We start from the raw sequence: 26,366 nt of genomic DNA on the forward strand, positions 1-26,366 counted from the left end.
TTTTTTTTTTTTTTTTTTTTTTTAAGGAAGGCACCGAAATGTTCCTATGCGGGATTGTCGCTAGTCGTTATTATAAACAACTACTTAATATGGCGAGTATGGTGAATCGCGCGTGATGCACCGTGGACGCGACGCGCGCGGCTGTTGCGAATCGCGGGACTTACTTCGCACAGCCAACTCGCTTGGACATTTCGATCGATATTGTTTTTTTTCTCTCGAAACTGATGCGATGCAATTTTTACGTTTTTATGTTTTTATGTTTGTAAATCTCATTTTATAAGTTAAAACGCGTAACCATCATTTTTGGTGCATAGCGCGCGATGCAGCTCGAGCTACCTTCAGCTCAAAAGGACGGTCGTTCAGTCTATCGATAACGGCGAATTACAGAAGCTGCCTCCGTCGAAGTTTCCCTTACGTACGCACGCACGCACACACACACACACACCGCGCGCGAGCGCCTTTCATTCCGGGTGCTCGCGATCTCGCGGGCACATTCGCGTCTCTGTTATTTACACTTTTTGTTTGACATCGGCGGAGTAGGAAAGATCCGTCGTCGTCGTCGTCGTAAGCTGACTCGTCGACGCGCGACCAATTGTCTCACGCGTGTTTTTCCGCGCGGCGGAATGCGCGCTGCTCTCTCCTCCCACTCTCTTCTTCCCCTTGTGCTGGAATTCAGTGTCAGGTGGCGCGACGACCTCGCTCGACCTTCCTCCGGATCTCCTCCGTCGCCGTTGTCACGCCGATGCGAGACCACCCCCGAGACCGGCGGCGTAGCCGCAACTGCGGGCGCCTTCGTCCCGAAGTCACGCACACACGCACACACGCAAACCTATCCTGTCACACTCGTTCCTTCTCTGATTACTCGAATATGTACATTAAAGACCGCCCTCTTCGAGGCTGCTCGTAGAGTCAGCGCATCACACACGCACGCGCATACCGCACACACGCATACATTACACACGCATTCACCCGTGTATTTACAACAGCCATTTGTTCAATTTGATATGGTACAAGCTACGATCTCTCTCGTCGGCACCTTCGCGAAGGCACGCGTGTAGAGGCGTAATATAACAAGCGCGATAGATTCCGCGCGCTCACAACACATTTCGCGCGCGGCTACGTGCGCGTTGTGCGCGCACGATCACATAGCAGCCGCACGCTCTCTCTTACGTACGATCAATCTCTCGGATTCCCCGAGGAATCCGGCGCTGGTCGGGCTAGAGGGGCTTCGAAACGCTGTTGTCGCTGTTCAGGTTTTTGGGTGCGACGCACGCGACTTTTTTTTCTTGTTCCCTTCCCTACACAAAGTAACGCTTAATATTATGGAAAAAAAAACTTTCACACAGAAAACTTTCTTAATCGGGTGTAACATTGTTCGCGGGTCTTCTTTGCTGTCGCATCAAGTTTCTCAGACACAGTTTGAATAAATTACTTGCCCACGAACTTCACCAATACGTGTTTCTCCGATATCGAAAAATCCAAATTTAATAATTCCAAACAAAAATCAATTTTTTTTAAATTTTTTTAAAACAAAGTTTGTAAGTATTGTTTTCATAAAAACTTTCGAACTTTCCGAAAGAACCTCTCTCTCTCTCTCTCTCTCTCTCTCTCTCTCTCTCTCTGTCATCACACAGGCTTCACGAATCTCGAGAACATTCGTTCGTCTGTCTCTTTCGCCCCTTCTCTTCGCTCGATCTCTCGCGCATCCTTCAGGTGTCATCTCGTTGTGATTGCGTAACATATACAACCGCCTCAAGCTTTTGATCTCCCGCTCGGGCTTCTTTCAAGAGACGGAGCCAGACTCTTGCCCATCTGGCGTGGATACGAACGCAGAGCAAAACTCTTCGACCCGTGCACGACAATCTCTTACGAGGCTTCATGCACCTGAAACCGTCGAATGCGCGCCTGCACCGACTCGCACTGCACCTCGCTGTATCTGGTGTATCTGCCGGCGCGAACGGGCTCCCTGATGACCACCAAATTGCCGCCCCGCTCGCGCAGCGCTTCGAGACTAGTCTTGCTGCCGCGCATAGCCGTCGAGGGTGTCGGAATCTTGGCGATTTTGGTCCCGGCGGACGAAGTCTCCGAGATGAAACGGCTGATCGCTTTGCTGACGACGCCGTTACATTCGCGCGGCCACGCTCGGGCGGTGCGGTGATGATTGTGCCTCTGTTCCCACCTGTCGGCGTTCGCGTCCGCGGCGGTGAACGGAAAGCTCGCTCGGCCCTGGCTCTTGCCGTAAAGAATGAAGTCCAGAGAGTCGTCCGAGTAGATGCTGCTGCGATCGCTCGAGCTGTCGGTCGAGATCTCGGAAACGGTGTCGCTGCCGCAATCGCTGCTGCATTGCTGCTCCGCCTCGCCGAGAATGAACACGGGCGTGCACTTGAACACCTCGCCGCTGGCGGGCATCGTGTGCGTGGCGATGGCGCGATGTTGCTGAACACCGCCGTTGTTACCGTTGGCTCCCGTCGTAGACGAAGAATTCGACGCCGAGTCGAGAAGAACGATCTCTTGTAGAATCGTACCCGAGAACTTTCGCGCCAGCGAGTCCATGTTCTTCTTGAAGGTGTCTCTGCGGTCCGGATTCAGACCGAGTCTGACGGGCGTGGACGACAACTTCGACGCCGTGTGCAAATTCTCCGTGTGCGACGAGACGGCGCGCACATTCGTCGGCTTGGACGGTTCCAGGCTGTGGCTCAAACCGGGGGTGGACAATCGTTGCTGCTTCTCGTTGACGTTTTCGGTTTTTGATGCGGAGGACGACGATGGTGCGGCATGAGCGTTTACGCACGACGACGCGGAATCGTTCTCTTCCCGTCTCTTCGCGTCGACGTTCAATCCGGACGAGGTCGTCAACGGATCCACCGTCGAACTGTCGTCCGACGTGGAGCACGTGGTCGATGACAAAGGCGCCGACGGCTGCTCGAACATGTTGAACCAGGCATGCTGGAGGCACTCGGTCACCGTCAGGCGTTCGCTGCGAACAGACAACAAATTGCTTTCTAGGAGACACCGTCGAAATGATTTTCTAATCAACGTAAATATATAAAATTTGCAATCGGGTTCAGCGCTTTCGATAAACGCGCCGAGGAGAAGATATAAGAACCGGTCACATGCCTCTGCTACTTTTGTACGACGCTCTTGAACAAATATATGTCCCAACAACTCGTCTCGTTCCGCGAACGACTCGCTCTCGTCGTCCTCGTTAACTCGAGGAGCATGAGAGTCAAAGGGTTAAGAGACCCGTCGCATATAAACAGCCGCGGCGAGGCATTATCGGCGGTGGCCATCGTCGTCCTCGTGGCGGTCCCACCGCTAACGTTTTCACATAGTCGTTTCGTGCCGTTGCTGCTGCGTGAAACGTGCCTGACGTGTATCGCTCGACTTCCGGCACACGGAACGACGACGGGATGTCTTCAATAACGGAACGACCTGATTGCGCAACGCGCGTACAACCGCCGTTGGAATGTCAAGGAGCTACGAAAACGTTTTCAAACGGCGCGCGGACCATTCTCTAAAACTCCGGCACCGGAAAAAAAAAAAAAAAAAGAGCGCGTTTCCTAAAAATATACAGTTAACTCGTCACGTGGTCTATCATTGGCCGCACGTAGAGCGACTGATGACGCGACTCCGCGATTGCGTGAAAAAGCTGACGGAAAAACCAACTGTAAAAAATCTAACGCGGCAGTTGTCGTGATAAGAGAGCGGCATTTTGCGCGGATCGCGCTTGTTACGCTAATCGCCGCGCTGTCAACGTAAACGCCGGTCATCAATTTCGCGATTGTTTGCACACAAGTTCGAACGAGTGTAGTACGTGAGTAAACGCGATAATGACGCGAGCGACGTGACACGCGTGTCACACTATGTGAGATGTGATTTTTCGTCCTTCGCGCGCACTCCCTCGACGATTCCCTAAGTCGGCAATTCGATAGGTCGGCGAACAAATCCATCGTTCTCGAACGAACACTCGCGATAAGCCATATGTCCGAGTTTCGCGCGATAAGCCGCGCGAGGGAAAGGAAGAATGCAAACATTCCCGGATAGCGACTTCCTCTCAGCTGTCCTCGCGCGCGATAAGAAAACACACGACACTTTTTCCAACGGAACTCGCTCTTCCTCGACGTACGCACAGGCTCGTCGCGACGAGGAAAGTGGCGACGCGGCGCCGAGTTTTTGCGCGAATTCAATAGCGGAGTTTGAAGTCGCTGCTCTAGCGAGCGAGCTATTTATATAAAACGCGTCTCAAGCAAAATCGCGCAGCGTAATTCGCAATTAAATCGCGAAACACGAGTGTTTCCAAAAAAACCCTTGAAATTATCAAACGCAATAAATTCAACGATTTATTTTCCAAGAGTTCGCGCACGAAACTCGTATGAAGCGAGTGTAAAATTTATTTTATACAATTAAAAAAACTTGCTTGTCACTCGTAATTGCGACGGTTTTTGCTTTTGCGCTCGAGCGTCTTGTTATAATCGAACGCGCGAAAGCCGGACGTTAACGGAACGCGATGAAAGTTAAAACCCGCGAGGCTATAGAGCGACGTGCGCGCGCGACGTTCGCCGCTTCAGGAATCTGTATCAACAAAAGATCGATAGATAAATTCACCGGCAAGAATCCACCTTCCGGCGACAATCTCGCGGGGAGAACGCAAAGCAAAACCGTCGCGAAAATTCCCGTAAGAAGCGAACGCGCGTGTTGGCTTTCTCTTCGCGCGCGCGATTAGATCTCGAAGCTGTCGGGACGATATGTGACCCACTAATTCCAAATCGCGCGCGTCTGTGATATCGAACGTGATTTCTACGTTCCCCGTTGTGCGTCGTGTTCCGGTGTATGTCGTCATCCTCCCGATGTGATTACATCGTGGAATGTCGCCACGACTGTGTGCGCGCAACGATACGTCTACGTGACGCGATTGTTTTCGTTCTGCGAAGTCAAGTTCTCTAAACATGCAACTAACATAATGTAATCGACGCGAACGCGTAGTAGTATCTCTCGACTTTCAAAGCTATACAAGCGCCGGGTCTTCCCGGTAAAGATCTCACGTTCCGCGAAGGAATTGTTTTCACCGGTCCGGGAATTGGACTCTCTCTCTCTCTCTCTCTCTCTCTTCGATGGCGATGTAATTGCCGATATTCGCGTTACGGACGCGGCAGAAATTAACAAACGTGGGTGCGTCGCGAAGACACCGACGTAGTTCGCGATCGCGTTGGAATAACGAATGGAAATCTTTCCGTCGAATCAAGTGGGGCTCATGAAGATAAATGGCGACGTAGTGGCCATCCGCGATGATCAATGAGATCTCGCAATCGCGTCGTCGTCGTCGTCGTCGTCGTCGACGCGCGTTATTACACACGTTGCCGTTCAATTCGAATTTAAAGCGAATCTCGAGCTTTAACTCTCCGTTTAACTCAATTTTCGCATCACATTTATTTAGAGAAAGGGAATCGGGGAGGTTTTTGTTTTTCAGTAGCGAACACGCGCGCTGATTTCTGGGTGCGAATTAATTTGTGCGAAATCAATTACAGCAATACTTACTTCGGATCCTTCACCATGAGCTTGCGCATGAGATCGCGCGCCTCCTCGGAAACGTCCTCGAAGAGATCGTCCGGAAAGTCCAGACGACATCTACTGATGTTGCAGAACGTCTCCTGCTTGGTGTCGCCGCCGAACGGGGAGCATCCCGTTAACAGTACGTAGAGCAGCACGCCGACGGACCACATGTCGGTCGCCAGGCTGATCGGCTCGTAATTCAGTACCTCCGGAGCTGGAACACACACGCACAGCGAGACGTGCGAGTTATATGAGAAGGAGAAGGTCGCCCACGTGGTGGGTATTATAAAACCTTATACCGCGCGCCGTACGACGCCGGGGTGAGTCGCGGTAATTAAATCCGAGAAAAATAACGACGCGCTTCTCTCTTCTCTCCCGGCCCGTTTCTATATCCCATTAACGTTAACGCTATTACGCCGCCGCTTAATGGAACCGCGCGCGCGTATTCTTCAACGGTGTAATAATAATCGTAACCGTGGACACACACACATGTGTGTACGTATTAAAGTTCTGCACACGCGCGTAATCGTCGCGATATACAACGCGCAAAGAACCGGCCGGCCGCGCGCTCAGTTTGTTGCGTAATGACTCGCGCGCGCGCGCGCGCACTCGCGAGCTCCGAAGTGTAGCTCACTGAGTTCTCCCAATGAGCTGCTTCTTCGTATCGGGCTCGTCTCGAAACTCGCGCCAGTTTTTCCGAGACCGCTTCGTCCGGCTAATCGTCGCCGAGTAGCAGTAGACGATTCTCGTTTTATCCCCGCGAACGGTCTCGCTAATTTCTGCCGCGCGGCGATCTCGCGTTGACGCTAATTGAACGATTAAAATTGACGAGCGAGGAAATATAATGACGCAGGTTTTTTCGTCGAATTAAGGTCAATGTTCTCTTTTTTTCTGGTTTTTTTTTATTTTTTTTGCTTTCAACATTACGACTACGTGCAATCATCTCTCGCTGTTAATATTCTTCAGCGCTTCTTGAAAGAAAAAAAAACGACTTGTCTTCTTCTTCAGAACTGATTTCAAACCTCGCGGGATATCTCGAGAAGACTCTCTCTTCGGTTTCCCCACGGAAAAGGATTCTCATGACCCGCTGTTACCTAACACCTCCGTCCACTCGCGGCACGGACCGTTAGACACGGCGGAGTGCGATGTAATTGCGACGTTGATTGCCGCCGCGAGAATCATAAAAGGGTTTCTGACCGATCTCGCGCGACCCGCAAGACACTCCCGAGCTCAGCTCGGCCGGAGTGGCTTGTTCTGTTCCGATTATGCAACGCGCTTGTTTCCCTAATGGAACACAATCGTGGCTGGTTTCGTACGGCGGCATGAACCCGGGTCGAAAACGCGGCTCGTAGACAAGATCCGTCTCTCCCCGTCGCGTACGATCGCTCGAACTTCCTCGGAGGTCGAACAAACCGCGCACTTATTTGTCGCAACCGTATAAGGGCGTGAGAAAAAAAAAAAAAAAAAAAACGGGCACTCTATCAGGGTTGTGTGACTGTTATTCTCAATGACGCCGTGGAGGTGTTAGAGGAAAAACGTTCGCGCAGGTGTCGGTTGCCGTTTTCGCGCGAACGTCGTCGTATGTGTTAGCGCGCGGTACATAGAGATTAGCGCGAAAATCCTTCTGCCTTAGTCACGTTTCACGGTGACAAATGACACACGTTCGGAAATCGCGTAAAATACGTTCCGTTCGCAGAAGGATGAGAGCGGCGAAAAAAAGAACTCACCGACATAATCGGGCGTGCCCAGGATCTCTCGTATGTCCGTGCCGTGGCTGATGTATCGCGATATGCCGAAGTCGCATAGCTTCACGTCGCAGTCGGGAAATTCTCCAGTGAGCACCAAATTTTGCGGCTGTAACACAGATCGGGAAAGAAAAATTAATTCGATGATACACACACACACACACACACACACACATACACACAATTCGCCGTAATTATTGTATACGAGACGAACGGTCGTGAGTAAAAATAAATAAAACGTTTGCAACAGTGTCTTTTAACTTGCCGTGAAAATGCAAACACACACGGGTCCTCTCCCAATTGCGAATTAATTATTATAATTTGAAAACTTTCTTGATACGGGAAGTAGACGAAACGCGATGCGCGTTTCGCAGAAACGCACGCGAGAGAAACGAACGCGAGCGAGCGCGTTCCCCGTCTCGCATTTGATCTTCCATTAAGAGAAAGAGTGAGATACAAATGTGTCAATTTTCTGGCTGCGAAATAACACGGAGAAAGTGTAATGTTTCTTTTCAGATGTGGAAGAGACGCTCGCATGACACTCGCACGCGATGTGCGTTCTCCCTCGGCGCAAACAAAACGCCCCGTTTTCGTGGCCCCGGCCAATTATCGCGCATGACACGCAACGTCCGAAAAAAATATTTTTTTTCTCCTACCCGAGCGCTCTGGAATTTCGGCGCCGCCGTCGCGATGCAAATATAGCAAGCTGAAATATATATATATATGCATACATACGTATATTTATACACACGTAGTTTGTAATTGCGGTGCCCGGCTTTTGCGGCGTTCTGGCGCGCAATCCGCCGATTCGCGATTTGCGGTTTAATTTTAGCTCGTGGTTCAAGAGCTCTCTCTCTCGAGAGAGAGAATTTCACTTTGGCGGAATTTTAATTTTCAAACATGTTTGTGTAAAATTACGGGGAGGGGGAGGATGTAATCTTCGATGCGAATTTCCAAAATGCGTAATAACTTCCGCGATAGAGACGTTTTTCATCACGCGAGGCAGTTGATTAATTGTCGGCACCAGGTCGAGGCGGAGAAAGGAAAACGCGCACGCGAGGCTAACGCGGAATTTTTCGACGATCAGGTGGAAAGGCAAAAGGTGCGCGCATTACAATACCATGAGAGCGCGCGTAGGCGTCTTCTCTCTCTATCTCTCTCTCTTTCTCTCTTTTTGCACGTCCGTGGTCTATGTAACTTGCGAGGCAAGGTAATGCCGATGCAAAACGATTCCGGCGATAAGAAAGGTCGTCGCGCGGCCTAGGCGAGACTCACCAACACCGCGCGATGCCCACATGTCGGCGTTTTCGCCTCCTCTCCCGCGTCCCGGTTCTTTTCCCGGAAAACAATCGAACAATGCCCGAAGAGGCCAACGCGAAGAAACTTTACGGAGGAACGACGGCGCGTCGGGTCGCAGTCTAGGAACGCAGAGAAATAAAAGGCGAGAGGAAGCCTCGCCGATCCATTGTCAACACGCGCTTCGCGCGGCTATGGTTTACGATCACCTCGGGAGATTTGATCGGGAGAGAGAGAATCGCGTCGTCCTCGGCGAGGTCGCGGCGTTACTTCCGTAAGGATGTCATTATCGAGACGCTTTATTCACACAAGCGTGTACAAGCGCGGCTTGTACAAACAACGCGAATCACCTCGCAAAAGCGAAGGAAACTTGTTGTTGAACACTTTTAATCGAACGTCCAAAGGGAGGACCGACTCTCCTCGTTTCGTATTTGCGCGCAGATGTTCGCGAAGGGTTCCAAAAAAAAAAAACTCTGATGAAAAGAATGCGGCGCATAATTGCATTCATGAAAGCGACAAAGGTCTTTGCGCGCCAGCTCCGCTCGTAAAAATGATGTTCACTCTATTAGAAGGGGGATACGAATTACAGACCTATTCAACCTTCGTTCGCACTGCCCTTCTTGGTAATATTGTATAATTAGTATTTATAGCTTGCAGCTTGTGCAGAATAATTGGGAACGTTATTGCGCGACACGGGTGTGTGTGCGCGCGCGATAATACAAAATACTTTATAACGCATAAACGTTTCACAAACGTTGATTGTTATTGTTACAAATGCGACGCGTTTTATGCGTATTTATAGTTTTTAATGTGTAATTAAAATTGTCGCGAGATTATAAAACACTCCGATTACATAAATTATTACACGTTTCCTCGCGAGTAAAGTGATGAAGAACGAGAGGAGCTCGTAATTGATATTAACATAATTTTCTGTAACAAAGCGCGCGCATTACGAGGACGGCAACACGTCAAGAGCCGACGTAGATTGCGCGCGCACATACACACGAAGGGTACACACCAAAGGGGGATCTCTCACGACGCGGTAATGAAGATTGAAGACTTGACGCTAAATTCAAATAAGGTCATTATCCTTATCGCAGGTGATGCGGAATTTGCATGATCGATGACACCATTCTTTACGGTCGAGCGCAAGAAATTGCGATTCGCGCTGCCCGCGCCGTTTCTCCCCTCCCCTCCCCTCTCCTCTTCCTCTCCTCCTCCTCCACGAAACATGAAGTTGCTAAATTTAAATAACGTTGCGATGCAGAATTTTCGCGCATGATCGATGACACGGAGCCTTCGGCGAACGGAGTGGAAGGCGGAGATTGCGAGAGAGATGCGCGATGCATACAAAATGCATTGCGGCCGGGGACAATTTTCGTGGTAATCGATCGGCTCACCCACGCCCAATCGCCGGAGAACTGACCGACGACGACGACGACGACGACGATACACGTTCGAGAAACACGACCGCGCGAGAGCTGACGTACGAGACCCCGTAATGGTTAATTATGGAAATGTCTTTGTTCCTTATTAGGACGACTTCCTGGAGCGCGGGGTTCCCAAATTGGTTCCTACGCAGTTCCTACGCGCTGAAAGGAAACGCCACGCCGAGGATCTTGATTAGATCTGATTTTCCGGATTCCGTATTACAACTCGGCGTTTCAATTATCCGGAAGCCGCTCGGGCAAAATCTCTCTCTGGCGTAACGTATGTGCGAGAGATACAATTGCGCACAATTAGACAGACCGGAGTTGCAATGAGAATCTGCAACACAATATCCTTTCTCCGTCGTAAATATTTTGAGAATTGATAGGAACAGATGCGCGGCAATGACAATGCGCGCATTGTTTTAACAAGTTTTAATTGTATTCTTTGAGAAATTCTTGACTTTTGGTGGTAAGTAGAACGAGAATAAAAGAAATATAAAAATAGATCACAATTCGGGATCACGAAAGACCTTCCAAAAAAAAAAAAAAAAAAAAAAAAAAACACATATATTTAAATTATTGCAAGCTACACCTTTCACTTTAAAAAGAATAAAAAAAAAAACTCTTTTCATACAAGTGCGTGTGTAAAAAAAAAAAAAAAAAAAAAAAAAAAAAAAATCACATTTGAGAAAGCTCAATTTGGTATCCAGCCGCCGAGGTGAATCATCGCCGAAATTTCGAAAGAAGAAACGTGACGCGAAGAAAACGATCCGCGACGTCACGCGGAGTCGCTTTTGAATCGCGTTATAATCGTCTTGTACACGCCGAGATCAGCTCATGACGAAACCCGGTCACGTTTGACTCGTAACTCGGTTTAACGAAACGTAACACACAAACAGACGAATCCCCGACCGAGTCGCCTTTTGTTCCCTCTTGCCAACGCAACGACGACGTTTCTCTCTCGATAAATCTTCGCTCCGAATTTCGATAAAAATCAAAACCGCGTTTCAAATTCAAATGCGAAGTACCTATTTCAACAAAAAGTATATTTTTCGTTAAATGTATATAAAAAATATTCCAGGAGGTTCATTTTAATTAAAATTAACATTTTCTTTTTTACCGTGTACTAACTGGACGACTCGGAGAATTTTTACAAACACGTGCTTTATTCGCAAATTTATAGAAAAAACTCGTACGGGTATTAAAAAAAAATAAAAAAAATCGGAGGTCGAACGCTTCGATTCCCGATTTAAATCTACCGCTTGAACTTCGAAGTCAACAACAATAACGCGTTGCCATCCATTCTTCCGTCAAACAGTAGCTCCTCTCGTCGATCGATCAAACTGTCGTTTCTTGCCACTGGGTGTCGACACGAAATACATTCCGCAACAATATACACATATACAATACAATCTCGATGCAACGCGGTTGTGTGTGAGTTGCACCGGTGTGCAATTTTTTTTTTTTTTTTTTTGAGGAGGAAACACGTGACCGTTTCGACGTTCATTACACACTCGATGCCAAGTGCCGCCGCGCCACTTAATTCAACGTGCTTAATAAACGACGACGATTCGACAGGGCGCGCATTCGTCACGTAATCGAGGTAATTAATCGTGTCGCGCGAGCGCATGTCGCCGGTTTGCTTTTTTTTTTCCGCCTCTCGCGAACGAGTCGATGCGACTCATTTTTTCGTATCGCGTCTTCTCTTCCCCTTGTGCACGTATCCTTCAAAACTCACCTCGTTCTTAATTAACAACGCGAGAGATACGGGCGGTGGAATCACTCCAGCGTCTATATTTATAACCTTTTTTGTTATTTTCTCTTTGATCGGCTCGAAGTAAAGTACGTACATACTTAAAAAAAAAAAAATATATATATATATATATATATAAATAAAATAACAATTTTATGTGTCAATCAACATGCGAAATGTAAAAACATATTGGTACGTTTTGTAAACTTGTGTGTGATGAGTTCGGTGTTCTATGGTGTTTGCTATTATAAGCACGCTGAGATCATTCTACTAGTTTTTAACATAATTTATTTTTGTTAAAGATTCAAACGAATGGATCGTCTGTTTTTTTTTTGTTTTTTTTATGTTCAATAAATCTCACATCTTGTGTTTCCGCTCAAATGTTTTAAAAACGTATTGTTGCATCGCCACATGTAGGGATTCAAGCAGCTCGTCGCTCGACCATTATCATTTACTTTCGAGCGTGACCGAATCATATCGATCGCCGTTTTTTTTTTCGCCCGCGCGACTGACACACTTCCTGCAACATGCCGTCTATTTTCACCGTTCTTGCGCAATCGTTCGCGCGAATCGTTTGTGGACACAAGGCGCAACACAGTATCGCGGCACAGGTATTACGACTCGACGGTAATATCGATCCGGCGCGCACCCTTGCGAATTGTAACAGGTGTTCCCTTGCGCTTCGCAGCGGGCACTTCTATCGGATGTTGGCACTTAAGTGCCTCGATCCGCGCAAAAACGATTCGCAGGAAGGACGTGCGTCATTAAATCGAACGCCAGTGGCTTATTCATCTTGTACGTAAGAAAAACAAAACAAAACAAAACAACGTCGGCCCGCGACAATTCTCACGGCCGACCGCATCTCGCCGGGGTGTGTAATTCCCCCCGTCCGAGTTGATTGAGACATACATTCTCCGCGTGGAATTAGAAAACGAGCTTATGGAGACGAGACGACGATCGCGTGCAATTAAGCGGGTCGCGCTAATTTTCGAAAGGCGGCCTCTCTTTTCTTCGTGCGATATTGAAGTGACGACCGTGAAAGAATTTTTACGGGACTTTAACGGGGCAAATCTCCTGACGTCGTCATTATCCGGCCGCCGAGAGTACATTGTACCCCGCGCGAAACGTAAGAAATCATCCGCGAGGATAACGGTGCGTCTTCCGTCTCTTTAAAACGACGCTCCTTTTTTTTTCTCTCTCTCTCTCTCTTTCAGCGCACAATGCAGAATCGTGAGTCTCACGTGCGCGCGCGAGAGTTTTTCAACAGTAGTACCCGAGAGGTCTCTGCGCAGTTAGAGGCTCGTTAGGCGTGTCAATGAGCACCGGGGCCGGATAATTAGCCCGCTGATCCGCTTAACAATGTGTGACACTTCGTGAGTCCGCGTACGTGAAGCAAACGGCAATTAGAAGCGAAAGGCGTCGAAAAAAAGGTGGCCGATTCGCGCCGTGTCCTGGTCGCTTTACCCGCTTTTTCATCGCGCGCGAGTGCCGGATCGACACGAATGCGGAATGATTAATCAGTATACAGTTAATTAGAATGCGTGCGTGATTAAAAAAGAAAAAAAAACGCGCATCTTCCGATTACAAAACAGAACTGTCCTGCGAGAAATAAAACAAAAAAACAAAAAAAAACCAACAAAATTGTTTTATTATTCTCGTACACACGCACACAGGCGCGTATGTAGACGCGGTCATTAAAACTACCACCGGGCGAGTTTGGTGCGTGAACGATCGATATCTTCTTGCTCTTGTTACGCACAAGTCAATCCTTTCGCCGAGCGATAACCGCGCGGAGAGTCCCTCTGTTTCTTTCCCCTCCCACTTTCTCGTTTGTCCGAACTTTATTGCGTGCCTAATATGCCCGAGCACGCATACGCACGCACGCACGCACGCACGCACGCACGCACGCAAGCACGCACGCAAGCACGCACGCAAGAGTTTCGCACGCGCGCGCACCGCTTGTTCGCCTTCCCCTCTTTTCTCGGCCGCCGGAAGTTTCAATGAACGCGAGAGACGGATCCTCATAAATCCGCCAGCTAAAAAGCGTCGGACCCCGCAGGCGGTCTGCCGTGCCTTTTTTTACGCGTTAATTTCTTCCCATCGAATACAACCTCCTCCTCGAGTATATAGCGATTCGTTAGATGTATGATAAACGCAATTTCCTTTGTATGAGATAAAAATAAACGTTCGACGCGTTTCGAGGAAGAGTAAAATGTGTGTTTGAGAAAATCCAGAAAAGAAAATTTACTTATACAGTTTTGACTCTAATCCTGGAAATCCCTGAACTTGGTTCCGAGCGACTTTAAAAAATGAGATCTCATTAACTACTTAATAAACGAAATTCTAAGAAAAAAAAAAAAATAAAAACTAACATTATTTTCTCAATTGAAAACGTTGAATACAGCTTCGTGAATTTTTACAGATTTTTGCAACGTTTTAACCAATAAAAAATCACATTGTATGTAAATGTTAGGACTTATAGAATTAATCTCTAAAAAAAAATAAAAATAAATTGGTATCCAAAAACAAATTGGTATTTAAAAACATAACATTTACAGGATTAAAATATAGTGTTCGCGATGTAATTCGAAACAGTGAAACATTATATTAGAATCAATTGGAGGAAACACGCGCGCGCGCGCACACACACAAGCACGTAAATATTACGGCGATAAAGAATGGAATGCAGGAAGTTACGTTATACCCATCCTTCATAACGTTTTCAATTATCCTAATAAGCGTCTTGAATGAATAGATCTTATGTTAGAAAGTGGTTTGGACTACGTACTCGCGCGCGTAAATATACGCGCGTGTGTACTATGCGTGGTTTAAATAATTGATAAGTGTAACGTCGGTTGTGATAACGCGTATCGCATAATGACACGACGCACGTTAACCCCCGCGCGTTTTTTATCTCCGACGTGTGTACGACAATGAAGCAAAACGTGCGTCGGAAACGTTCGTTCGACCATTGTGTTTCGCGCGCACAAGCCTATGCGCGTCCCGCATTTAATTCGCGTGGCGTTTTAATAAATGCGAATGGAATATTTCTCCGCAGCGACGACGTCGTCGTCGTCGTCGTTGTCGTCACATCCGAATGTAATTTACGTCGAATCGCAAAAAGCACTTAACCGCGTCTGCACGCGCGTGACAGATATAAATACATAAATTCATCAGCCCGGATAATTAATTCCGCGCTTAATTGACCGCGCGCGGACGTTTCGCGGAAAAACGCCAACACGTTTGTAATCGACGATCCGTAGGAATTAATTCGACGAACCGGCGGCGGCTGTCGGTAATTTCCTACTCGGAGGTCGATAAATGCGAATTGCTTTATTAAAGCGATCACAGAGTCTCTCGGACGTCCGTCGTTTTCCAGTCGCGGATTTTCCCGGGATAGAGAGGCGATCGACCTCGAGCGAGCGAGCGAGCGAGCAAACGAGATTCATCAATGAAACTGCCGCAACTCATTGGCCCCGCGAGTGAACTGTTACCAGGAACTGCAATCTCTGCGGACCCCGAGAAAGAGCGAGTGCAAAAGTACGATCGATGTGTATACATCAGCAGCGTCTATTCATTAGGCGTGCTTGGTGGCGACGCGTTCGATGAAATCGATTCATTCGAACTCTTTAATGGGATATACACCCGAGAACTCCACCCCGTAGATCCGGGCCGTGTCCTTTATGGCGCGCGTTTATGGCTCTAGGGTGCAACCGCGCATAGAGGCGAGCGCGCTGCGAGAGAGAACGATTCTTCTCGAGAGAATCGATTACGCGCGATCGAACGCGCAAACAATATTTGTTAAAACTGCCACACGCGCAATCATTTTTGTCGGCTCCGTTGTATATATCGATTTGCTCGTTACGTTCACTCTCTGTATCGAGCTGCTGGCGAGAGATTTATGAGCAGAGCGCAGAGAAGAACATACGGTAAGTAATTCCGTCTCGCTTTGCAAATCGTGCGGTTTTAATCAAGCAGTATTTTATTTCATCTTTACCGAAAGAAAGAGAGAGAAAGAGAGAGAAAGAGAGAGAGAGAGAAGCTAATATTATTTATTTCCGTCACTGCGTGTAGCAAGCGCGCGTTCCAACAGATACACGTAAGTAGTCGCGAGAAGACGTGAATCGCGCGGATATTGTTACGACGACGTTGCCACTCAGACGCGGCCTCACAGCAGCATCCGAGGGCGAGAGCGTCATCGACAGTAAAATTGTCAGTGCGATCGTCAGATTGTCGCCGCTACGAAAGAGAGACGAAGAAACTCTCGCGGCCGCGAGTGATGTAACGTCATTTTACGCGGAGGGCTAACGATTATTACCTTCTCTCTCTCTCTCTCTCTCTCTCTCTCTCTCGGCTACGCTGTTCGTTTGTCACTTGATGTTTTGATGCAGCCGCTGCTGGCGAAAGCGAGCACGTGGAAAATTGTGACAAGCACTAAAACGTGTCGCAATTACTTAGACGGCTCACTCGGGCTAGTCGCTTTTGTGCCGTGCGCTTTATTAGTTTCTTTTATTGTCCCAAAGTGTCCCACTGGCGCGATCCGGGAGAACTACACAATCCTATAACGAGCGGATGTCGAAATTTTCGACAGGGTTTCTCTTTTTTCACTTTCGCGCGTCAATACTTGAATATTTCTCGTGTCGATACTCTCGTGAAATCAACACAGATTTGTATCTTCCTATATAAAAAAAATCCAAGTGTACCAAGAAGTGCGCGTTTCGGAATCGAATCTATCGCATCTATTGTTGCCTCTTTTCCGCGTTGCCGATTGGTTGGTTGATCGAATCGAGTCGAGTCGAATCGAATAGGCAAGATCGAGAGAGTAAATAATGACAGAAAAGCAATTTTGACAGTTCGTCATATACGTGGAGAAAATTAAAAACGTGACTAAAGTAAAGTCATGTGACAGGAAAGAATAGAAAAACAACACGTGATTAAAGTAACGTGACTAATTTATATTATATATAACATTAAATAATATATATTATACATATAATTTATTATATATTTATAATATTATACTTTATATTGTATTATATGTATTATATATATACTACAGTAAGATGACCGCGGCGGGGTCACTGACCTCGGCCGCGCGACCGTGGTGGAGGAGGGTCACTGACCCGGCCGCGCGACCTTGGGGGGGTCACTGACCTCGGCCGCGCGACCGCGGACTTTGGTCACGTAATTACGGTATATATATATATAATACGGTATATGTATCTATGTATAATATTATATATAATATATATAATATTCTCTTTTTTACTCTTTTCCTTGTGACGTGATTTTAGTCACATGGTGTTTTTCCACTCCTCTTTTTCACTATTTTTCAAGTTTGATTTTCATGCGTTATTTCTGACATTTCTTATATGTTTATTATATGGTTTATTATATGGTTAAGACGTATATACTAGCTGTCATCGCGGTAACGTGTTGTGTTCACGTTAAAATAAAAATAATAATAGCGTGTGCATAGCGCGCGTCTGTGCTAGTACGATAAAAAAAAAAAAGACAAAAAAAAGAAAAAAATAGAAAACACGAAAGCAGTTCACGTATATCGTAATTGCAGGTGGAGAATTTTGCAAAGAGTGTAAAAAAGTGACAGACAGTTCGGAATCAAATCAGAAGCACGATATAACGTGCCTTTCGAAATGGTTTCATCGACAGTCACCTGCGTTCTTTACAGTTTCTGCCGCGCATTGAAATGAAACGGCATTACTCACGACGAAACATTGACGCTAATAACGTTCTGTGAACGTACGCTAATTGCATGCCGTATTGCTCACATGATTAGATTTGTAGAGGAAGAGAGATAGATAGATAGAGAGAGAGACGCGCGCGCGTCTCTTATAAAGATCGCTGTCTCACCGAACGACGTTCTTGGCCAACTTGTTGCGACACCTAAGAGGCTACTAATTGACCGAGAAGTGTGACGATAAGCGACAAAAAAAAAAAAAAAAAAAAAAAAAAAAAAAAAAAAAAAAAAAAAAAAAAAAAAAAAAAAAAAAAAAAAGAAAAGAAAAAAAAACCGAAAGTTAAACGCTCCGAAGTCTCAGTCTGTCACGCAGTGAAAGGGGATTAGTCGTCCGTTAAAGAGCGCGTAAGTTGCGAGTCCTTGGTGCTCGCGCAAAACGATTTCAAGAAACTCCCGAGGGGGAGAACGTTGATTTTCGAATCGCGGAACACCCACACGCGACCGCGGCGAAAGGCAAACGGTGATAAATAAATACTCGCGACGCGACTTTTATAAAAGTGGTCCTCCTCGCCATCGTCGGCGGTGATTATATCGCGATATTAGTGCGCGTTTATTATTAGACCCGCCGACACGCGACTTGTGCCTGCGTTTATCATCGCCGCGCCGCGATTTGTTGCTCGAATAAACAAGTCGTCGTCGCATTAAATCCGCGGCGATATATATCCGCAAAATATCGCGACCGAGATTATCGCGGCTGCTCGCGCGAGTGTATTATTCCCTCGCGAAGCGAACGAGAGCGACCTATTTTACACACGGCGGCGATCCAAGAAAGAAAAAAAGAAAGACAAAATTCTTCTGTTAACGAGAGAAAGAAGCGCACGATCTAATCCAGCGAATGTTACCTGGAATTGTTTTTTTTTTCTTTTTTTTTTAATTTCAAACATTCACATGTTAATTTCTCGAATTCTGAGAAAATATCTCGAACACGTCGAGTTATCGCGAACGTTATCGCAAAAGTAATAAAAAACGCGGCTCGTTGTTACGCTCGTTCGATATCTTCCGTGATAATTAAATCCCTCTCACGCCGTAGAATCTAGATAGAGGGCAAACAACAACTGCCGCGCGAAAAGGAAGATTTCCAGGTTCCGGCGAAATAACTGGCATTCCAGTTCGCGTTTGCGCGCGAACTTTTATCAGGATTTTACGATCGCTCTCCCGTATAGATTTCACGGGCAAATGCACGGGATGTGTTCTCTCTATTTTTGCGAGCTCTCGATAGAGCGTGCTCTCTCTCTCTATAGCAATGCTAGCTCTGACCGGCTCTTGTCTATTCTTGAATCGACGCTGGGCATTCCGTGGCTAGAAAACGGCCGCAAAGGATAAAAGCCCGGATTGCGCTGTTGTACCACCGTCGGATAACGGGAACGGCGGATTTTTTTTTTAAATCCTCGATGGGGAGCGCCCACGTCGCGTTTCAAGGGAGAGATAAACGTCGTCTCGAGAGAGAGAGAGAGAGAGACGACGTCTTAGCCGTTACACGAATAAAATCAAGCAAAATACAAAAAAAAACGAAAAAATCCCCAAAAGACTTACGAACAAGCTTTCGCATTTAATTTGTCGCCATACGTTTCCCTTTCCTTTAATTAATGCGTGCCAGCGTGTTTCTCCACGGCGTGATGGATGCGCATGAGTAACACCGTCCGACTCATCGCAGCGGCATGCAAAACCGAGCAGCAAAAGGTGTCCCCGCGCATCACTCCTCTCCGCGACTTTGGGAAAGCTCGGGGAAGGAGGAAGGGAGGAGGGAACATACGGAAAGCTGCAATTAACACGGCCGCGCGCGCAACGTCATCGTGCGAATTCTCTCGAATTTCCACGGCCGACGAAAACGTGAAGGCGAGAGAGAGCCTGTTTCATGCTCGTCGACGAGAAGGAGTTTTCGCGTGCGACTTTTCCGGCGCGCGTCGCGGCGACGGATATAGCCGCTGTTCCGTTTCGAGCGTGAACTAGTACGGTGTGTGAGGCCGGCTTTAGAACACACCGCCGGCGAGCACAGCGAGCGGCGCCCGAAAGTTCGTGGCCGCCCGCCAAGAAGGCTCCCTTGGACGCGGGCCAAGGAATTCTAGCGTGTGCATTTTTCCATTCATAACCGCGAAATCTATATTTGGCCGCGGCATATCGCGCGAATTCGTGGCACGACGTTATTTTTAGCCCGTGAACCCCCGAATGCGCTCGTTAACCTATTCGCCGGCCAATTGCCTTTCTCGGTCGGGGCTCGCGCGTTATTATGCAGTCACCCAAGCGCGCGCGAAATTATCAACTTGTTCTTTTTTTTTTTTAATGCAGCGTCAAATACTGATGGAAACTTTTATCTTGCGGGTCACCGAGCGACATTCATGAGCGATTGTTGCTGAAACATAATTCAAATATTATTTAAAAAACATCGCGTATTTCGTAACATCCGAAATGCGTCTCGAAAACGCCTCGCATTTTTGCATGAAAATTCCGCGAAACAACGTTTCGACTTGCAAAACAAGAAACGGCTGCGCAGACGATAAACGAGGATAAATATCACGTCGAAGCTTCATTCGTAAAAGCTGCCCATACATCCTGTTGTATATTTGTCATATATATCGTCAATGTATAGCGGCTTGCGTGTTGTTTGAAAGAATTTCGCTTTGATGCGGCGCGTCAATATACGAAACAAAAGCGACTCTCGGCCAGTCGGAGACGTGACGTATATTTTTGCAAAATGCAAACGTCGAAGTTTCTGATATTTATCTCGGCCGGCTTTCAGGGCCGCATCGGCTGTCGAACGATTATTTTTCCCCGGCGGTGTTCCTGAATGGCCGCCGCCGCGCGCGAAAAAATAAACTTGCCGCGGGTCAATGAATCGAAAACGCCGCCGGAGCATATCTTCTGAATAACTGATGATTCACCGCTGCTGAGATCTAGAAGAGAACCTGCCGCCCAAGGAAATAGCAATATTCCCGTTCGAGCTGGTTAGTTTCCGCCCGTTAGAACTCCGACGCGGGCTAACGATCCGCACATCGCTTGCGCGCGCGTTTCGCACGAGCGTGTATCTTTGCATGTGGGCGCGACTTTGCGCGAAAAGCCCACACGTGGCGTGATAAAGTCCGCGCGGAATTGTTTGTAATGACGAGTCTTTACGCGGCTGAAATTGCGTCGCGGGCCTATCGTTTTCGCAAGCGTGAACAAAATTATCTTATCGGCACCGAGGAAAACATCGTGATATCGCGCGCGGATAACGTGCGCGGATGCGTAATCGCATCGCGCTTTATCACGCTTTTTCTCTCTTCATCTATCTATCTCTGGAACAGGATCGATAAGAGGCTCGGAGGTCGTTCGACGAACGTTGCGCGATTATGCGCCGCGGCAACTTTATAACATAAAAAGATATAGCGTAACACAATAATTAATGACGCATTCCGTCACGACACGTAATAATTACACGTCGATAAATCTCAGCGAAGAGACGTCGAATAACTTTGTGAAACGCGACCCCTGTGGGTATTTACGTATTAATGATGAATTAACCGATTAAAGCCGCGAATTCGCGCGAAAGACAAATAATTAGGTTGTATAACCACACCGCACGTCGCATTATTATGCGAGTCGCGTTACAAGCGGCGGAGATACCTGAAGCGTGCATCGAGAAAAAGAGAGAAAGAGAGATATGGAAGGCTAAAACGCGAGAAGCCCTGTACGTGTCGCCCGCGGAACATTATTAATACAACTCGCTTACCTTGGCTCACCCATATCGATCACGCCGATAATCGATAAACACACGTACCTACCTCGTAATATACCTACGCGCTTAGTGCGGTGTGCAAATCGCAAATTGCAAATCTTGGCCGCCAAATAGGCAAGACTGGTTGTCACTCTCTTGGCGCATCGTCGCGCACAAAAGCTCTCGCTCTCTTCCCAAGTTGCATCGTCGACTTCGAGGCGCCTCGCTCGCGACCCGAATCGCTTCTCGCCAATCGAGACGGAATTATATCGTCGCGTCCTTTTTTTTCTCTCTCTTGTCGCCGCACACGTCGAACGACGCACAATATAAAATGACGAAAGTTAAAAAGCGATTTAATCCCGATCGTCATTGCCGCAACTCTCTCCGCCCGCACGCGTGGTAAACAATTTATTTTTAGGAGAGAATCGTCCGGATTCAATTGCATTTTTTTGTTTTTTCACGGATCTTTTCACCTCGGACGAATCCGCGGCGTCGCGTCGAATCCCCGGCGGATTATTTTCGGTGGATCCCAAATCCGCCCGCAGGAGATTTACTGGTGAGTTGCTGGGTCGATATTACGTGACTTTTATGAAACATCGCGCGTCCCTCGAACGCGCGCTTCTCTTTGCGCACTCGGGGAGAATTATTTTTAGTCTCACGAAAGAATTGTGCGCGCGGCGCGCGAGGATATCCCGGTAGGAGAGTTGTAGATGCGAAACGCCACCATATTGTTTTCGAGGCAAGAACGTGCGACGAAAGTTACGAGGGATTATTTCCGTAACCGCGCGTACTCCTCTTCACCCCTCTGGCCAGATGAGTCGGGTACAGAAATATATTTTCGTGTGAGACAGAAACATCCCATTGGCGCCCGTTTTCGTCGGCATTCCATCGTCATGCGCTGTTCCGAACGCCGCATCGTTTCGTAGGCCGCGCACGTGTTCGCGCGTGCGTGTTATTCATTTCGAAATTTTTTTTTTTTTTTTTTTTCTAGTAGACCGCGCGCGCCGCCGCCGATCTACTTCCGAAAAAAAGCGGCGCCGACACCCTCCCCGCGAGAAAGAAGTGACACGTTTTAGAACGTGAGTATGGCTTTTAGAAACCATCGAGAAAGAGAGATAGAGAGGCGTGTGTGGGATTAAGATGAATCATCGAGGAGAGGCGCCCGCGCTTTCGATACGCGGGCGTCCGCGATCTATTTTCATTTCTTTCAGCGCGCGAAGTGTCAGGTGACATAACGACGCGCGCGCGCGGTAACGCAAGAACGATTCGCGCTCTTCGAATCCGATCGTGTTTTGCACGGACGGCGCACGTGCGAAAATATAAGCGCATGGAAAAATGTGCATATATCTGCATATCCAACGATTACACGTTGTCGTTAAAAGAAACAACACAGTTATCTGATCGCTAACTCGCAGCGTATTAACACGTCCAACATATTTATCCGATAGCGCATCTACGTACGTAACTTATTGCGTCGAGCACGAAACAAAAATACATATGTTTCCTAGATTAAACGTACCCCCCCCCCCGCGATCGCGATTGTAACAATTTACATGTTTAAATAAATTGAATGTACATTTTGCATAAAAAAACATCTGTCACATTGGAATATATTTTCTTTTCTAGTTTCTAAACACGTTTTGATTCAAGAGCAATTATTTCTTTAGGTTTTTGGAAGAAAAGATGTAGCGTGACAAACGTGACTTTCGAACAAATTCTCAACTTCGCTCGCGGGAGATCGAGCGAGAAAATTTATAACGTCTGTTGGAACGTGCCGCCACATACGCAAGGTGTGTGAGCGGCACCGTCGGTGCGCATAGAGATCGTCCCTAATCAGCTTTTTGGCAAGAGGACACCGCCGCGCACGTAGGCGTTTACATAACGATTTAGGTCGATTGTGCGGATCGCGGCACGGAACGCGCGTATGTAGCCCCCGTGTAGCTGAGAATTTGCCAGAGGCGCCCGAAATGTCGTCGCTATCCCTTGCCAGAAAGTTTCGTTCCCGCGGCTATTTGTTCGAGAGTGCACCGTTCGTCCCAGAGAGATTCGGCTGTTGATCTCTCGAGATAATAAAGAAAAATATTGCACAATTATTCTCTCACGATCGCTGATTTGATCTCGCGCCGTGAACCGATCATTCGCGAACGCTTCTTTTTCTCATGTGGCAATTATTGTTTTTTTTTTTTTTATCGCGTAATATTTATTTCGATAAGATTGAAAATCGCACGTCGAAAACGTTCGTACGACGCGCAATACCGTTATCAAAAAAACTAATATTATTAGTCACACGCGCGAGGAGCGCGACTACAAGAAAAAAAAAAACAAATCGCTAAAATTCATCGCGATATACTTCATTATTACCTCGAGCGGAATAAAATTCGTTTTAAAACGTGCGAGATACGTCTCTCAGGTGAGTTCCCGTTTCCTTTGTGCGCGCATCTCTAGAAACGGCGCACGGGGAAAGTCCCGAGAGATAAGAATTATTTACAAGTGCGACAATCTTCTTTTCGTTATCGCGCCTCTCGCTTGTTATTTTTAACGTCTGGAGATACGTTCCGAAGGAAGCGAATTGTGTCAAGTTTTGCTCGCGTTTCCGAGGGGTTTTTTTTTTTTTTTTTACTCGCTTTAATGTACGCGAGTCGTAAAAAAATAAGTGCCACCACACGTGAAATTTATAGTCCCGTCTATAAAACCATAACATTATTACGAGCAATAAAGCGCCGAGTGTATTTCGGTCAAAAAATCTACATACGTGCGCGCGTGTGTGTTTTTGAAGACGAAAAGTCTACACAGCGAGACAATAAACTTTTAATATCGCAACTGGAGAATGTTATACTCTAGAGTGCACCGACCGTATTATTGACCGTAAACTATCCGCTGACCATAGTTGACCAATTAAATACGTTGCAAGCGCGACCTAAATTGTGGATTTGAATGTTGTTTTAAATGCATGTTTCCAGAAAAGTTTTTGTTTATTCGGTCATTATTGGGTCATTGAGTATAAAAATATTTTTGAAAAAGATAATTTAATAATAAATATTTAATAATATTTTGTCAAGTTCAATGATCCGACGCGTTAAACTGTGTTATTTACATGCTTTGTTTTCACTCACAGCCGTTCTTAGATCCGTCTTTACCATATAAACGTTTGTGGACTTACCTTGATGTCGAGGTGAGCTACGTTGAGGGAATGCAGAAAGGCGATCCCGTCCAAAATCTGCCTCAACAATCTCGCGACCTGACGTTCCTCTGGAACTTCGTCTCGGTCGAGTATCATTTGTAACTCGCCACCAGGAGCCCTGTCGCAATAAACATTTAACCTGTCTCGCGCGTTCTTGCACAATTATACATACATTATATATATATATATATATATATATATTTTACATTTAACACGCGTACATAATTTTTTCTCGCGCCGCGTCTCTCTTATCCGCGCGCTTTGTAAAACTTTACTCAAACAAAATTCACATCACGTTACGTCGAGACGAATCAATGCAACGTAATTTTACAATGATTGACCTGCGCACGCGATGCGCGTACGTTCAAATCGCGAGGTTTTTTTACGTTTAGCCGTCCTACTTTTTAAATAATTAGCAACTATTACGACACGTTATAGAAAGTTGGCACGCCACGCCGTCGTACAGTCACGCGCGGCGGCTCTCTTCGCCATTCAGTTTTATATATTTCGTTCCTTCATCGCGCGATTCGAATTGAAATCCGATTTGAAATACGATATTCGTTCGCCGCGTTGATCGATAAGAGTGCGTAAGATAGTTTTATCGAATTTTTTCCAAAAAGGTCGATCAACAGGTGTGTGGACGCGAAGAACGTTTACTCTCGTTACTTACAGCTCAAGGACGAGAACCATCTCGGTATTGGTCTCGAAGACTTGATGAAGGGAGACAAGGCGAGAACAATGGGCCGCGGCATCCAGCACTGCGACCTCGTGTAGCGCTTCCGCTCTGAGCTCCTGCGCTCGTCGACGCTTCCTCAGAAACTTGGCGGCCCACTGCCTGCCGCTGGATCTCTCGCGGCATCTCCTCACCGTCGCGTATTTGCCACTGAAACAAGACGAGACACACGTCATAAATCTCGCAATTAATTGCGTTCAAGCAAAGTGTAATTTTCATTCTGACACAATGAGAGCGACCGCTTTTGTCCAGATGGTTCGGTAAAAAAAAAAAAAAAAAAGACGATTGCGCAAAGCTCGGACGTTTCACCGAGGGAATGACTGAATTTCATAACTTTTAAGCGTAATCGCGCGATTGACGCGTATCCGCGCGCGCGCTGTCGCTTGATTGCCGCAATTTGTATCTAAACAACTGTGACGTCAGAAAGAAGTTCGAACGCGTAAGTGAATACCACACACAAGGAGGAAGTCATGCGGCGCCGCAAAAAAAAAAAAAAAAAAAAAAAAAACGATCGGTCGCTTTCACTTTTTCCACTATTTAATAACGCGCCTCTCTCGCGTTTCCTCTCTTATGTGCTTTCCCGATTACGGAGAACGCGGTGATTTTCGTCGCGGAAAAGTCGCAATCAACCTCCGCGTTGTTGCGCGTCGATATGTATTCCTCGGATGATGACCGACCGACAGACCGACCGACCGACCGACCGCCGCACGTCCGAGTTTTACGCGCCAATTCCGCGCGCGCGAAGACGGCCGCGAAGTATACGAGCAAGTTTTATGCTCGCATAATGTATCGCGCAACTTTTTCCGGGTGGCGAACGCCATAGCGCGGCAACCAGATGACAAATTGCAACCGCGAATTGAAATTCCGAGAGATTGAATCGCGGAATTGAACACTTCCGCGTAATGCAACGGAGATTGCAATTGATTGCGATATTGAATCCTCTCTCGCGATTTGATTGCGAAACCTTTCCAATTATGCGGAGAGAAGCGTCCTACATGTACTACGCCGCGCGCGCGCGTTAGATATATAGGTATATACACTACCTATATATATATATCTGTACGCTACCTTGTAATATGGAACGCGCGGAGGTTGAATCACCGAGAGAATGCAACGTGCAACGACGGAATGGATGTGTTTAATGAAACGATATCCTCTCTCGCGCGGTTTGTAATGATAACAAACCGAACGTAATAATAACCGTTATCGATGCCGCATAACGTTCGCAT

At 47.1% G+C, this 26,366-nt stretch overlaps 1 protein-coding gene across 1 annotated transcript; it reads right to left on the reverse strand.

The window, feature by feature from the left end:
- On the reverse strand, positions 1 to 26,366 carry LOC109859807 (death-associated protein kinase related-like). Its single transcript, XM_020438382.1, has 6 exons — positions 26,323 to 26,366; positions 25,075 to 25,287; positions 24,384 to 24,522; positions 7,278 to 7,404; positions 5,536 to 5,764; positions 1 to 2,977 (listed from the first exon to the last, which is right to left on the reverse strand). The coding sequence occupies exons 1-6, from the start codon at positions 26,364 to 26,366 to the stop codon at positions 1,867 to 1,869; spliced, it is 1,863 nt and encodes a 620-aa protein (XP_020293971.1). The 3' UTR covers positions 1 to 1,866.

Source organism: Pseudomyrmex gracilis, unplaced genomic scaffold (genome assembly GCF_002006095.1).
Source record: "Pseudomyrmex gracilis isolate BER0280 unplaced genomic scaffold, ASM200609v1 scaffold_291, whole genome shotgun sequence".
NCBI lineage: Eukaryota > Metazoa > Arthropoda > Insecta > Hymenoptera > Formicidae > Pseudomyrmex > Pseudomyrmex gracilis.